General features: G+C 31.7%; 1 protein-coding gene across 1 annotated transcript in view; it reads right to left on the minus strand.

Moving 5' to 3' along the window:
* LOC106872650 (serine-rich adhesin for platelets) overlaps nucleotides 1-17,456 on the minus strand; it is a 126,757-nt gene that overhangs the window by 62,995 nt on the left and 46,306 nt on the right. Inside the window, exon 5 of the mRNA XM_052974137.1 lies at nucleotides 1,340-1,413. Coding sequence (XP_052830097.1) covers nucleotides 1,340-1,413 — 74 coding nt within the window. The remainder of the gene's footprint in view (nucleotides 1-1,339; nucleotides 1,414-17,456) is intronic.

Here is a 17,456-nt window from a genome sequence, read left to right on the forward strand (position 1 = left end):
GCTGTACTCATTTCCAACCCTCACCTTACTGGCAGCATCTCTGTACATGGCTCGCACAGCTCTCACTAACCATTCTTCTATCCCAAGTTTCCTCATTGACCACCAGATAAGGGATCGTGGGACCCTGTCAAAGGCTTTCTCCATGTCAACGAAAGCCAGGTACAGAGGTTTATCCTTAGCTAGGTATTTCTCCTGCAGCTGTCTCACTAGAAATAAGGCATCAGTAGTGCTTTTACCTGGCACGAACCCAAACTGCATCTCATCTAAATTGATTCGCTCCCTAATTAGTTGGGCTATGACCCTCTCTGTAACTTTCATAACCTGATCTAACAGCTTGATGCCTCTGTAATTATTATCATCGTCATTTAACGTCCATTATCCATGCTGGCATGGGTTCGACTGTTTGACTGGGCTGGCACGTTGGGAGGCTGCGCCAGGATCCAGTCTGATTTAGCATGATTTTCTATGGCTGGATGCCCTTCCTAATGCCAACCACTTAGAGTGTAATGGGTGCTTTTATGTGCCACCGGCATGGGTGCCATTTGTGTGATACCGCTATCTGCCACAACTGCAATTTTGCTCGGCTGGATAGGTCTTCTTCTCAAGCACGACAATGCCAAAGGTCTTGGCCATTGCCTCCGTGAGGCCCAACACTTGAAAAGAGCTTGGCCACTTTGCCTCCATCAGGCCCAATGCTTGAAAGGAAGTCAGTCACTATGCCTCCATGAGGCCCAATGCTATATATTTCCAACTGCATATGGATACTCAGCTACACTGAATATAGTTCACACTCTTAGTAAATTTTAATGTGAATTTACTGTAGTCTTAATTCTGTCATTACTTCTAGATCCAACAAGTAATTCTGTAGTTTTCTGCTCCTTCACATATAATTTATACCACCAATGTTTTCCAGACTATTGGCCTATCACAGGTATTTGTAAATCTTGTTCACTAAGTCTTGTTGATAAAGAGTACAACACTTCTGACAATGTATGTAGACTATACTGGGCCTCTTTAGACAAATGACGTTTTGTTTTCATTCAGAAATAAAATTCTCAAAACAGTTTCTAATCACTTTCATCTTTACAGTACCAGCCATCACCACTACCATTTAGATTTGTTATCTAAAGTATGAGAAGCTCAGCTGATGTCTTTTATATAAAGATAGGATACTGAATGAAGAGGTAGCAAAACCATATTAGCCTATCAAAAATTACCCCAATGGACTAGCTGTTGACTACAAGCAAAACAGTTATCCACTTACATAATCTGTAACCCCACCACCAAAAAAAAAAAAAAAGAAAACCTAATATTCTGTGGAATGAAGCAAAGAATTTACCTGAGAATCACTGACAACTCCATGGCTGATGGTCAACTGTTCTGATTTTTTAGGTCCGACAACACCAGACTTGCCTAAAGAAAGAAAGAAAAGAACATTAGATGATGAAAATGAAGGTTTTAGAAGCTCTGCTAGTAACGTTAGATGCCCGATACCATATGGGAAAGCTACCAACATCTGCCTGCTTGAAGGAAGAACCAGAAAGAATTTAATCAAGTGAAGATAAGCTATTTGTCATTATGCTATGCTGCTGTAGCCACCCAATGCATATATAAGTAGATAGTTTGGCTCAGAGGTGAATACATAGCCAGACCAAAAAGGTTAGTGAGAGCAGGCAAAATGTTCAAAAATCCAAAAGCATGCAGTAGATAGATAAGAAAACAATTATTCCCTTGAAACAGAGGAACATTTCAGGAAAATTTATTAAAAGGTATAGATTACACAAAAGCTGTTTATTAAAAAGAAACATACTAAATCGTTAGACACACACAATCAAGCATATTTATGTATATTTAACCTTTTAAATGGTTGATTATATGTTGATATACATTTAAAAAGTTAAACAAAACATAAACTTACTTTGTTAATGTTTGTATTAAAAGCAATATTTTTCTCTTTATAAACCATAATTAGGGAAATGTTATTTTGATAAATCCACCATCTAATTTTAAATTCAAACTGATGAAATAAGAAAAAAAAAAAAATCAATCTGTATCAAAATTCTTACTGATATAAAGAAAAATCTTTAGTTTGGCTAAATGACGATGTTAAAATATTTTATTAGAAGGAAAGAAAAAAATAAAGCAACATTAAACTATTTCTACAAAGAGATTATGTAAATGAGCTTCAAATAATATTTCTTCACAAACTGTATGAGTGAGTGTTGTGTATATGCATGTGTAAATGTGGAGCTGTATGTTTATGTTGAGGTAGGTTCCAAAAAAAAAAAAATTATTAGTTAAAAATAGACTGTTTTTTATTTTATATTACATCAGTTACATACAAACATACACACACACATGCATATATGTATGTGCAAGTGCCTTTCTATCTAACCATATGAAGTCTACAACGGCAGTTAGTGTTTGGAAAGTTAAATTTATGACATAAGGATAAACAAGGACAGGTTTTTAAATAGTTATTTTTTTTTTTTTAATTGGCCAAAGATTTCCAACTAGTTTTGACATTAAGAAAATATTTAAGAAATTCAGTTATGAACGGCTGTCTATATAGCTATTGCTTTTTTTTTTTTAATTTCATTCTAAATATATTTATTTTTGGAATTGGAGTTTAATATGACAAGATGTTTTATAATCTGTATAATTATCAGTAATCGCATAATGAAATAATCTGCTGTGTGGCAATAAATCACTGGTTATCTCTTAGAAAGAGAAGGAAAGAGTTTATAAAATAATGCTAAAGTCAAAATCCAGTTCTTCAGTAAAATTTTATCCACTTTTAAATTGCATAAAATAACATTATAGAAAGTATTTTCTTTCATTTGTTTTCCAATTCAAGCTCATCTATCATGCTTAACAGCAATGAACAATACAACATCAAAAGAGTTTTGTGGAGATAAATAAAGCAAGATGAGGATGCAACAGAACAGCTCTTGTAAGATAAGCTTGCAGCTGAGATATGACAGTTGTTTAACAAATTACAGCTAATAAGGAAAACACTAACAATATCTCATGTGACGACGACTAATAGGGTTGGCAGAAATTTAGATTGAAGTCTTTCAACTTTATTACACTTGATGTAATGCAAAGCTGAGAGAGAGAGAGAGAGAGAGAGAGAAAAAGAGAGAGAGAGAGAAAAAGAGAGAGAGAGAGAGAAAAAGAGAGAGAGAGACTATGTCATTAAAAGGAGGAGGGGGAAAAAAAAAGAATACAGCTTGCTCAGTATACAGATGAGAAATGAGAATTGCATTCTTCAAGAGAAAAAAGAAACTATAAATATGAATACTTTCATATGTATTGATTAACATATAAAGTAATGAATGATAAAGTTTTATTTCTTTTTTGTTTTTTACAAATAAAAAAAATATTCAAAAACAAATATCTGCCAGATATGTGGAACAAAGCAGTGCATGTGCAAAACAACAACAAAATTTAAAAAAAAAATATGAAAATATGGAAAAAAAAAAGAAAAAAGGTCATTATCAGTTAGTAAAACTACGAGTAAAGACGTTTAGAAGGATTAACAAATTCATTTATCCAAAGGAATGAATAAAACAGGCAACTGACAAAGGAAAAAAAAAAAAAAAAATGGCAAAGTTAGAAGGTAAAGAGGAAATGATTATAAATAAGCCTGTTGTATATATACCTGAACTGGGAAAGATGCAATGAGACAAGCCGAGATTTCGCCTGATAAATAATAAACCAACAAGTAATTGATGGTACCATAAATTAGAATAAGTCTGTACTAATGAGATCTACTCATTTATTTCATAATGACAATTAAAGGGTTTGCCAAACTGCCTCTCTTTATACATTTCTTTTTTTTTAATTAAATGGCTTTAAAATTTAGTGGCAAAAAAACATAGTGAAAAAAAAAAGAAAATATTATTAATAGAAAAACTGAATATCTACGGACCATTTACTTTTGAAACTTATGTTTTAAATCTGAATTCGTTAAACACATCAAATGTTTAAATGAAATGGGTCAAATGATAGGAAATTCAAGGGAGGCAACACTTCTTTTTACAAAGGGTTTATTTCCCTTCGCAACCTTGAACATCATAGCTTCTTCCTTCAACTAGGCATCAACACGCGTGTGTATTCCTTGATAAAGCCCCCATTCAATCAATAATTTCACACACCAAAAAACAATCGGAACAAAATTAAAATATATAAATTCCACTTCCCTACTTCATTTTAGAATAATTACAATTTTGAAATGAAAACCACAAAAATCCAATCGACCTTTATATTAAAAAATAGAAAACCAAAAGTAAAAGCGAAACTAACAAAATACCTTGAAACAATTAAAGTACAGTTTATGTCCATAATGGTGGTGTATGATCAGTATGAGATGTTTTGACAGAGTCATTTCGGTACCACTGATTCAATGCTGACTTAGATGTTTTAATGTTGCTCCCATTCTTCTCCCCCGCTATCTATTTATGCCTGTGAGCACATTTCTCGTAATACATATATATGAGTGGGAACATGTTTATGTTGTATTCGATTTATAAATTTTTAAATTGTAATGTCTCTCTCGCCTTCCATCTGCAAGGGTAATTTCTGCAGACACATGCATGTTTGCATCTTACGTTAAAAGAGTAGTCACCAAAACATGTTGGATATCCAGTCAGCTGGACCAAAACATCTGCACTGAACTGTCTCATTTTATGTATCATTGCCTAGTTTCTAAGGTCTAGTTACTTATGTAACAATATAATGTATAACCAAAATTTCAATGTTCTAGAGAAGACATAACTAAATGACAAGTAAAACAATACAAAGAGAATTCTTTCCTAACCAAAGACACAATTTTGGCCCATTTCTCATTATGATGACCCCTAACACCTCCAGATACAGTTACAATGGAAACAATATAACTGAGTACTGTTTCTTTGGTTTTCAGATGCTAAGCTAAACTATTATCATGAATACATCTAAAGCCCTCAGCTTTAGATGTGCTCATTATATTTCCCTTTCAGTACAAATATACCGAACACACAATTCCCCAATTTGTGTTTGTATTTATATCCATTTTACCATGTTACTATGAGTCAGACAAACATGTAATTGAGGCACTACTTTACAGCTGAATGCCTTTTCTGTCACTAACCCTTACTGACTTTTACAAGTAAGGAATTTCTTACTTCAACTGTCTTTGAAGAGACAAAGCAAGTAGCGGCTCATGACTTACATAGAGTACAAATGTGAACAAATACATACACACATGCATATATAGAGTAAATGTATATAAATATCCTAATGTTTCTTAATGACCCATGTATTTTCTACTACTACCACTACTAATTGTGTATATTTACACTAAGCACCAACATTATCAAACAAGGAACTGATAGCTGACCCTTTCATGTGTCACAGTTGAAATACTGCAGCTAGTTATATTTAGGTTACTACTCTATAAATGCTACCAATATTTCACAAATAGTTTAGTGCATAACAACAATAGGGAGTGTTTAGTTCTTTTGAATTACTGTAATTGTTTGTAATTTTGTTGGTCGAGATACAAAATGCTTTCATTATCATTACTATATCAAGCTATTACCGTGTAAGACAATTTAAGTAGAACACTCAGATAGTAGAGTCTAAAAACAAACCGATACATTGTCACTGAATGAATCCACTTCCTTACACACAGTCCTAGAGAAGTGAAGTTCTTAGTTTATCTCATAAGAAACTCCCCCAGATTATTTAGCTATGAACAGATTAGCCACAGTTTTAAAATCATAACCTAATTATCTTTCATAGATAGAGTACTATTCTACTGAAAATAACATTTCCAGATAAGCTGGCAACTCTGATCCTGACATTTAGACAAAGTGAGTGTGGTAAATTTAGTGCCCTGACCTGAAATACAAAACAACTTGTAAGGTGAACTAGGAAACCATCATCAGTTGCGAAGACTGATAGCTTATTCGTGCAGTCATCCACAAAAATGAAGAACAGCATATATAAGGAACAATGACCTTCAATAAATGGATAATGTAATATTTAAGTCTGCATTTTTATCCCTAATTTCAATAAATGTCAAATATAATTAACATAGCTATAAATATGATGATGATGCTTTTCTCTATATAAATCCTAGTTCTTATAACATTCCTCTTATAGAGGATTATAAATCTTGTAAGTTCTAATTAACCAAAAGAAACAAATACTTTGATCAACAAATAACACCAATTATATATATATATATATATATATATATATATATATAAAATATATATTAAACTAAAAAAAGTACCAGGAAACTTTTACGAAGTGTTTAATCCTAATGATTTCAGTTCAATAATTAGATATTTCATTTAGGATTGGAGCAAAAATAACAAGTGACAAAGTTTAATTAGATAATGATCAACTGTAATGAAGTTTGTTGAAAACATCTCTATTTAAAGTGGGGTGGGAATCAGATCTAGCAAAGAAAGGGATTTTGAAACATGTAATAGCTAATGGAAATGTCAAATTTGTTTAAAGAGTTACGAAATATGACTTGCTGTTATAGTTTCTAATATACACCACTCATCATTATCATTATCTATTTTACAACTAATTTTAGAGGTTAAACAATGAAGCTAATAGTAGTCAAATAAAAATGTTAGAAAAACATAAGAAAAAACAAAAACTGTATATCAGAAGGGTGGAGCTAATGCCATGATAGGAATAGAGAGCCACAGACCTTGACATGTAAAGCTGATCTCTGTGTAGATGTGGCATTGGATAATAATAGAGCACTGAAAGTTTACAGTATGTAGACTTAAGAAACCCTACACATAAAGTTGAAACAATAGCGAATAATTCTATGTTGTGAAGCTAACTTTTCTGATAAGCTCACCTAAGAAGCATACCAAAAGCTATAAAAAGGAAAAGATTTTTGATATTTTGAAATATCAATGAATTTTACCTAGTGCCTCAAGATTAGTTTCAACTTATTCATGATAATCAAACAAAATAAAAGCAAAAAACACATGCAGTGTTTACTGAGATCAATACTACTTCAAGCTAATTATTTTGGCCTGAAGTTGTCCAGAACATGTCAAACTTTATGGCACCACTCAGAGGCAGTAATTCTTTGAGAACTATGATCATTATCATCATTAAAAAGTTTAAGAATTTTAGATAAGAAAAATGGAAAAACTAAAGAATAATATTTAATAATCTTAGGGTAAATCTTGTTTACAATAAATTTTAAATAATTCCACAAAATTGTATGTAAATTATACAATTCCATTAAAACTGCTTATCATCTTCATTTCACCAGACATATAATAAGATCAATAAACTTAGTCATAGTAGCAGTAGGCTTATCAGTGAATTAGTAGGACTTCAGAAAAACATGTTGACTACAACTAACACTTAAAATAGGGGCAGAAATCCAGATGTTAATAATTAACATTTTAAGTTATCTTCATAATAGGGACGAGTAAATGAATTTCATAGGCGTCAGTTCATTCAAACCAAATCCATATTGGCTCAAATGGAGTGTTTGATTAAGGTAAACAAGAGCACATTGCTACCTTTAGAGGCAAGCTTTATGAAATATACTACTCGTATTTAAAGAGGACATAACCAACACAAGTGACAAGTGTACCTTAATTAGAGAAGGCATATACACTCATTGCCAATTACATCTACAAAGGAAGATAAATCGTATCAAAAGATCACATATGAAGAGACAATCTTCAGGGTAGTAAAACCAATGAACATTTCAGTGACCATGTTATAAAAAACTCAGTAACTCATCCATTTTACTTGAATCATTGCCGATTCAGATAAACAAGCTCAAAAACCATTTTGAACAGGCGGAAAAAGATTGAGTGAATGAACCCAAATATAATTTGAATGTCCCTAGATGAGTGAAATGCAATTCCTGATAGGATTTGAACTCAAAAACAGAAGATGCCCAACCCAACACCAATATAATTTTCATTAACTTTAAGATCAGAAATATTCAGCATTATGACCATTTTACAACTGTCATAATATAATTATATAACAGACAACTAATGGCTGAGTTAAAACTATTAATCGAAAATCATTTCTCCAAGATACTTCAGCATTTGTTTATTGGTGCTGATAGATTTCTAAGCTATTACTCCCTAATTAGCTAAGTTTGATACAAATGAGAGCTCTTAATGAATTATTGGTTGATCACTGGGGATATTTCATCAACAAGTAATATGCCAAGGGAAGGTGAGCTGATGGAAGTTTTGATTCTGTCTAGACATTATAGATACAGCAGTAAATAAACTGATGCAACAAAGAATCAAATCCATGTCAAAGACTTGGCCCACCATCAGTTTTCCTCCCAGACTTTTACTCTTCTTACTATAAGCTTGCATAAATTGCTTTTGAAACAAACTTTTCCCCACAAGGATGGAATTGCACCAGCAGTATAACCAATTTTGCATTGAGGAATATTTACCAGTTGAATGAAGCACAGAATGTAAAAATAAAAAAAACTGGCACTCCGTCAGTTACAATGACGAGGGTTCCAGTTATCCACAGAACAGCCTGCTTGTGAAATTAATGTGCAAAGTGGCTGAGCACTCCACACACACGTGTACCCTTAACATATTCCTCAAGTAGATTCAGTGTGTCACAGAATGTGACAAGATTGGCCCTTTGAATTACAAGGAAAACTCATTTTGCCAGCAGAGTGGACTGAGTGGATAAAGCACAGCTAAGAAAGAAATCCCATGAGGTTTATACCCTATTTCTCTCAGATAATTTGCTGGACTTTATGTGGTCTAAGATTTTGAAAATAATTTTCAACAAACAGTCAAGTCTATAATGAAATGTGCACCTTATACGCTATTGAAAACTAAAATTAAAACATTCACTTAATAAGCAATCTCTCATTATACTCTGAACTGTATAAGCCTTGTTTTAGTAAATGTTCTAAGATTATTTGTTAATGAAGTAAAACCTGCTGTTCATGTCTCACTATTGGCATTTTAAACTAGTGATCATAAAGTCACTTTCCCCTAATTACCCAAGCACACTGTCTCTTTGCTATCATTGAGAACACCTCAAGATTATTACTGATGTAATAATAACTTCAAAGTTACTAAAATACTGAAATAGCACTGTATCCAATGTACAAAACAAACATACATAAAACAATTTTCATGTCACTTTATAGAAAGGTAATATAAGTGTATGAAAGTAATTTTTGGCAATTTTAAAAACTTGATAAATTGGGATGAAGTAAATCAAGTTTGTTAAAATATACATCGTGGGGAAATTATACAATGAATAGAATCTCAATTTTTTAAAGCTAATATTGGGGAGAGAACTAGCAGAATATGATAGTTTCAACTCCCAGAGTTTAGGTAATTAACAATTTAGAAAAATTTAGCATAATTAGAATAACTGACATCACATTGGTACTAGTTAAAAGATAAAATAACAGAGAGAAACAGATATAAAATGTAAGGACAGGTCTATGAATATGGGATGGGGGAGAAAAACACTGAAGGAAAATATAGTTCCATAAAGAGAAAATAAACACCAAACACTTTTATCATTATTATTATTATTTTTTTTTTGTAATGGAGGAAAAAAAAAAATCAATAATACACATCCAATGAAACTAATTACTTACACACAATCCAGAAAACATATGTAAGAATAAGAAATAGGGAAATAAAGATTTGTTTTTAATATTAAAAAACAAAAAAAAAAACAAAAAAAAAAAAACAAGGAAACATGAATAAAACTGAATGATGGAAAGGGAGAGATTAATAACTAAGATAATATTAGTGTAAAAAAAAAAAATGATGCAAAATGAAGTTGAAAGCAGTACTCAAGAGAAATTATCTTGTAAGCTTTAAGCAACTAACAAGCATTCAAAAGAGAAAGAAACAAGTTTTCATTTAAATAATATATTCATGGCAAATTATAAAATTAATGTTAATTCTATATAAAATGTGAACTGCTATTAGCTATATCTTTTGATAGGTGTGCTCAACAATAAATGTTTGCCTTGTGGAATTCTCTTCATGTTATATCATCTTATAAAGCAATCATTTAAAATTCAGTATGCACTGTTCACAAACAGAATCCACAATCCAACAAAACAAGATTATAGTCATTTAGCAGTTTTAATGTTTCAATGACTTCAAATAATCTTCAGGTTTTATCAACCCCACCCCCTCACAAGCTATTTTGTATATAGAATATTTTATGAGGTTTCCTCTCAGAATTCACTGTAGCTTTGCACAGTCAATAAAAATTCTGGTTTAATAAACAGGAATTCATTTTCAACTAGGCATTAAGTGAATGAATAAATACATTTTCTTGATAAATTAAGAATTTCTTGAAATCCTGAACTCACTGCATTACATTACATCTAATCATTTCAAAGTGGACTGTCTCATTTTCTACAACAATAACACTGGTCTAAACAATTCGATTCCAATAGTAATGTTGTTAGTCGAAGAGACTAATAATTAACTACTCCAAATTTAAATGTGTTAATGCATTAACTACTGTAAATTTTAAAATGTTAATGTAGTAAGTACCCAAGATTTAAACATGTTAGTGTATTTGACAATTCCGGATTTAAATGTGTTAAACTACTGCAGATTTCAACATGTAATTAACTACTCCAACATTAGTGCATTAAGATAAGTGTGTTAGTGTGTTAATAAACTGTATTTGTATATTAACAAGATGTGTCAGTACATTAATATCCAATGCAAATATTTCTAGAAATAGAGCTTAAAAGAACAAAAACATTTATACTGAACAACTTAATAGAAAATGGAAATCTGTTGTTACTGGATGGAAGTGAAGTTAGTTACATGAAGATAGATTTAAAAGAAGAAACATTTAATATTTAGTTAGTATTATTTATGTGATCAGACAATATTTACTTGTTGCTATCAATTCAATAAAATAAAACAGACACACCTACACTCAAAACATTTTGCAAATCTAAAACCCTTTGTATTTTATGTATTTATAATTACTTCAATACATATTTCTCTGAAGACAGAAAAACTAACACAGGAGGAAACATGGTTAGGATTGAATAAACAGGATAAGAAAATAGTTTTAAATGCACCACCGTAAGTGCAATAAAGCTAGTCCAGCAACAAAAATATCATTAAAAAAAAAACCAATTACAATATACAATATAAATTAGGTGAGAAGAACAAACAAACAAAAAGAAAAAATTTTACTAACTGAAGAATAAGTATTGCAAAGCAGAAAAGTAAAGTTGATTCCTGCAGAAAATGTGTGGAAGAGAAAGAAAAGGGAAGAATTCTAAAGAGATTTAGTAGTGAAATGATCAGAGGGTAATTTTTTTTTTCCTTCTAAGATGAGATTACAATAAGTTGTCAGCAGAGCTCTGCCTTGTACAAGAGAACAACATTCCATCATTAATCTGCCTTGACTTCCACAAGAGACTACTATTTTAATATTACCATAACTAGACACTTAAATCAAGTACCAGTGGTTTATTCACCACTACAAATTACATTTCATTTTATAACATTAATTATATGAATAAAAGCAAGAATGAAATCAAGCATTTTAATGATGGCATGATGCTTTTGGTGGCTTGTTACTATGTGTTAAATTTATTAAGCTGAGTCAGTATTTTTTGCAATTAAAACATTAATCCCATTACAAGATGTGCTTATTGGTAAGAGTTGGTAAAAATGTCTAATAATTAATAAAAAAAATTCATAGTGGATGACTTACAATAAATCAAAACATATAAACAGTTTATAAAAATATGTAGATAAAAATGACTGCACGGCATGAACACACAATGTGAAAAGATGAAGCATTATGAATTATAAGCAGAAGATGAAGCTGGGTAGTGTTGGATTGTATACAAAATACTTAGGGTGGGGGTAGGAGACCTGAAGTTAAAGATGGCATTGTGTAAGTGTGAAAGAGAATGTTTTGTTTTGAATGAGAGTGTGTGTGTGTGTGTGTGTGTGTGCGTACACCTCCATCCAGTTAGCCAGATGGTGAATCTCTACAGTCAAGGTAAACAGGTACCAGATGACTTGTTTGGATTCATTAACACTGGCCAATATAATGCCATAATCTTTACTGTAGAAAGTTTCAGAAGGTCATCTACATCTGCAATACTTCAGTATCAGCTCTACTTTATACACACACTGATTTAATACTTGTTAATTAAACACTTAACTTGGCTTGAGTTTTATTTAACATAGATCACCAAATTATTTTATATATTACATTGACATCCAATTTTCCAAAATCTTCCTTAGCTGTATCAATGTTGCTTGTCAATCACATATCTAAAAGAGGAACTCTCTAAAGTGATGAGATAATAATCTTTGACATAGGACACACTAACAATACATGTTGATGTAGAGGGGGGGGGGTGTCTGAGCAGACAAAAGAATCACTAACAACTTACATGATACTGCTCAACCAATACAGGCATAATGAAAACATAACTCAAATGAACCAATGCCATCAATTTGCATAAATCAGATGCAATATATTAATTTCTGAACACGGTATATTCTTAATCAATTGAAATTTCCCAGCAAAATCTAGTGGCATCAGAAAGCAGGAGATAATTTCAAGAAGTTAAAAATCTTTCAAAGTAAATCTAACAGTTGGAAGTAAGTTTGATCTGTGGAGGTCATGTTCACACACACAAATGCCATGAAAAATGGCAGAGTGACAGCAACATGCTGGACATCCAACTCATAAGCCAATATGGACAAGGCAGATCTATTTCTAAATACTTCCAGTTCCACGTAAGGATAGTTAGCTGTAAAATATACTTAATACACAGAAATATATTACATGTATGAAGCTTCCAACTCATAGAAACAAGAGGAAGTGAAAAAACAAAAACAAATGCTATTCGTGGTTTTGAAGATTCAGAAATTTTTACACAAGTTGTTGGTGAATGTATTTTACAATGAGGAGACTTTTCCAACAGTTACCCCTCAATAAACTGGGATAAGTTCATTCAGCCAGATTAACAGAAGAATGCAAAGTAAAAAATGGTCTTGTCAATAAGTTTGACTAGAGTTTGGTTGACCAGCACCTTAGTCACTATAAACACACACAAACTTCCATACTTTTTTTTTTTTCAATCGTATAATTTAAGCACTGCCTGTAGCAATTTAGAATTGGGGGGGGGGGGAGAAAAGAAAAAGAAAATAGCTGAATAATCTAAAAGCATACACATTTCATGTGGATTAATTTGTAAGATAATGTTTAAAAAAAGTGTAATTACATTTTCTATTCAGCTAGTAAATTTGACCACACACGCACTCACAGACACACACACACTCAAAAGATCAGTCAGTCAGTCAGTATGTAGATAGAAGAGATGTTAAGATGTTAAGCAGGGCTAACATCTACAAAACTCAGAAAGATGAACAAATGGAAATCAGCAAACAAATAGCAAGCAATATTTCAACCATTTAGCATGACGGATATGTCTGTAAAGTTGATAGAAAACAGAGACATGCTAACAACATATTAGGGAGAGAAAACAGACACATACAGAAACATCTGTCTTGGCTGCAGAAATAAGTTTGCATAAATTGATCAGTTGTAAAGAATGCAAAGCTAAAAAACAAATTATCAGAGCTAGAAAAAAAAAAATTAGCTACACAAAATTTAATTAGTAAAAGTTTTTTTTTTTTTTAAATCAAAGTATTAGTTACAGTATTTTCTGCATATGAATTACAGAATTAAAAACAGGATTTAACAGTAATCCAAACAGTGCATAAGTTGACAATTTGTCAGACAGTCTCACAATGACTTAAAAAGAAGCATAGCCACACAATTCATTTACTTTTAACTGATGTGAAAATATATTTCTATAGGATCTTACCTGGATAAAACTGGGAATTTATTTATTTATATATAGATTATTTTTATTGTTTTGGACATGTATAACACAAGTTTAACAAAAATTATGAAAACAAAAAGTTGGAAATTAAAAGCCATGTTAATAATTATGAAAATTTGAAGGAAAAAAATATTAAAAGCAAAATTATAAATATAAATAAAAAAAATTTGGAGAACATTGTAAAAAAAAAAATCCAAGTGGTTCGTTCCTCCCCCACCACTTCCATCTTTTCAGGTAAAATTTTTAATTTTAAGAACATTTAATTGATAGCAAATAGAACAAAAGACAACATGTATATGAAGTGAAGATAACTATTCCCAAAACAAATGGAATAATTGGTCTGGCTTGATACTCTGAGTAGCTACTAACTGTATAGAATATAAACAACCTAACATCCTCATTAAAATGCAACAGTTCAACTCTAAAATATATTCCAATAAGATTCAGATTTGTGCATTTCTTGTTTCAGATATCTCATTTACATCAGATCAAATTTCACTCGAGAAGTAATCTGACATGTGCAACTGCACACATCTGCCTATCCAATACACACACACACACACACACACACACACACACACACACAGTTCAGCTGTTGTAAAAAGATAGGAATCAATGATTATTTTGAAATCAATTCATATGGAATATTTCAAATAATACTGATATAAGAAATGGCAAGACACACACACATTAGTAACCAGAAAACCTATTTTATTGTAGCTAGCATTAAATAAATGCAAAACTAGGCAAAACCAGCCAGGTTGTGTGGTTACTACAAAGAGGGAGAAGAAATAGTAAAAGATTCAGATTTTTTAAAATATCTACAGAGTATTTAGAAGGAAGAAGGAAATGTTTCTAATCTCTCTCTCTCTCAAACACACATTTTGGTATCTACAACACTGAAATATTTAAAATTGATTTTCTATTGACAGCTGTCATGCTACTATTCTACAAGAAGTCAACTTCAAATTATCAACTGTAAATTCACACCTAATTATAAATAAACTATATTTATTTAACCACAAAAGTATTTCTTTTCAATAATCTTCTTTCAGAAAATGTTTGTTATATTTGAGAATATAACTTAAACTGGTGGAATTATTACTTGGGACACCTAATCGCAAAATACCATCCAATTCTGACAACTACATTTAAGGAGAGTTAACCAACATATCATTTTAGAGACATTTTTCCAAAGTAAATCTATAACATAATGTTTGTTAATATTCGGAAATAATTCATATGGTACCTTTGATAGCTTCAGTCTCTGAGGGGAAGAAAAGAAAACATTACAGCAACCAATCATGCACAAGAAATTCAAATGCAATATAAAACAGACATGCAAAACTATGAAATATCAATAGCTACGGACAAATAGCATAGTGCAAAAATGCTGGTGTCTTTGCCTACATTACAAGCACAGATTATTTCAAATTGTTAGTCATATTATAATGAAAAAGAAAACAACATTTTTTAGTAAAGGCTTTCCAACTGAGCTGGTCTGCAAATAGATTTGCAAGAAAGGGGGAGGGGGATGACCAATTGAAGAAGCTAGGTTTCTAAAAATAATTTTACAAATGTATACAGCTGAAATAATATAAGGTGCACTTATTATTTCTTAAGTTATTTAAAATATTCATAACAGTTTTTAAAATACACACACAAATACACAAACATACACATATGCATACATTCATATACATAAGCACACAAACATACACATCTACATAAAAACGTATGTATATACAGAGAGAGAGAGAGAGAGAGAGAGAGAGAAAGAGAGAGAATGTGAAAGGAGGTGTGTGAAATCCAGGTAATTACCTCAGTACTCATGGGAATCCCAGATTACATCTTTTATTCATTTTGTATATATACACATATACATACATATATATAATACACACACGCACACATACATAAATGCAAATATACACATATATGCATACATACAGAGTGTTCAGGCTAAATTTGATGATTTTTTATATCTCCTTTTTTTTTTGGTGAACAGTCAACAGTGTTGAAGGGCATAAAAATTAAAGTTTAGTTAAAAAAAAAAAAATTAGTTGACATGGTGGACTGGAAACCATCTAGGTAATGGAAAAGAGTTACCTGTGTAAAGATGATTCATGCCAGATATCAAAGTGCTGACATTATGGCATAAGGCTGCTGTTCAATGTTCTATGAGCACTAAAGGCTGTCAGGCATGATATGGACAGCTGCAACAGAGACTACAAAGTTATGACCACCAGGAAGGACACAGCAGGCATTTCCAACAACTGTAGGTGATGGAAGATCCAAGCAAGGGAACCTAGGCTTTGGCAATGAAAGATGGATGTTGACATCACCACCATGAAACTGGCCCTGAATAAGGACCTTCACTATCACTTGTACAAAAGGTGCAAGGGACAAATTCTGACAACCAAGGAGAACTGCTTGACAAAGGAAAAGGAGTTCCTAAAAATGGATCTTCTCAATTGAAGAAAAAAAAAAAAAAACTTCTGTCAAGCCAAGTTGCACAACATCCAAAACAACAGGTGGCTTGCCTACAATCCATGTTATGTTCTATGTATCATGAAAACCAAGTTTCCCTGAACCATGACGGTCTTTAGGTGTGTCCCCAGAGAGAGTGATGTCATGCACTCTACCTGTTGAACTGGGCTTTAGGTTCAGTTCAGACAGCAATGTGAAGCTGCTGAGGAGGGTTGCTGCAGGATTTGGGCTCCTTGCTATACCGCCAGAAATAGACAGAAGTAGTTGTTGGGGAATTTCTAAAACTTCACCAGCTTCAATGTCTGGCCTCCTAATACCCCTGATTGTAATCCCATGGATTACTATGTGTGGGACACAGTTGAAAAAGACACCAAAAACTCTACACCAAGGCCAAGCTGATGGCAATATCAACAAGCTTATTGAAGATCTTCTCAAGGATAAAGTGAAGAATGCACATGCCAGATTCCAGAGCCATCTTGAGGCCAAGGTGGATGCTAAGGGCGGCTACTTTGAGTAAACTACTATCTCCCAGCCATCTAGTTGATATTTTTTGATTTTTTAAATACTTTCGTTTTCGGATGGGATACTGTATTTTCTTTTCTCTTTATGCAAACTGCCAAATTTAGCCTGAACACCCTACACAAATATTTATATAAATATATTCATACATATACACACATATACATAAATTCATATATATATATATATATATATATATATATATGCATACAACATCTGCATACATGTATAAATCCCTATATATATATCATATACATGTATAGCTATATTTGTGTGCATGGGTGTGTGTGTGTGTGTATATATATATAACATATACATATATATATACATATTTATATATATATATATATATATAACATACATATATATATATATGCATATCACATATAACATATACATATAACATATATATATAAAAACATGCGTATATAATATATATAACATATATATATATATATATGCATATCACATATAACATATACATATAACATATATATATAAAAACATGCGTATATAATATATATAACATATATATATATAT

The sequence above is a fragment of the Octopus bimaculoides genome, chromosome 17 (assembly GCF_001194135.2).
Source record: "Octopus bimaculoides isolate UCB-OBI-ISO-001 chromosome 17, ASM119413v2, whole genome shotgun sequence".
NCBI classification, from domain to species: Eukaryota; Metazoa; Mollusca; class Cephalopoda; order Octopoda; family Octopodidae; genus Octopus; species Octopus bimaculoides.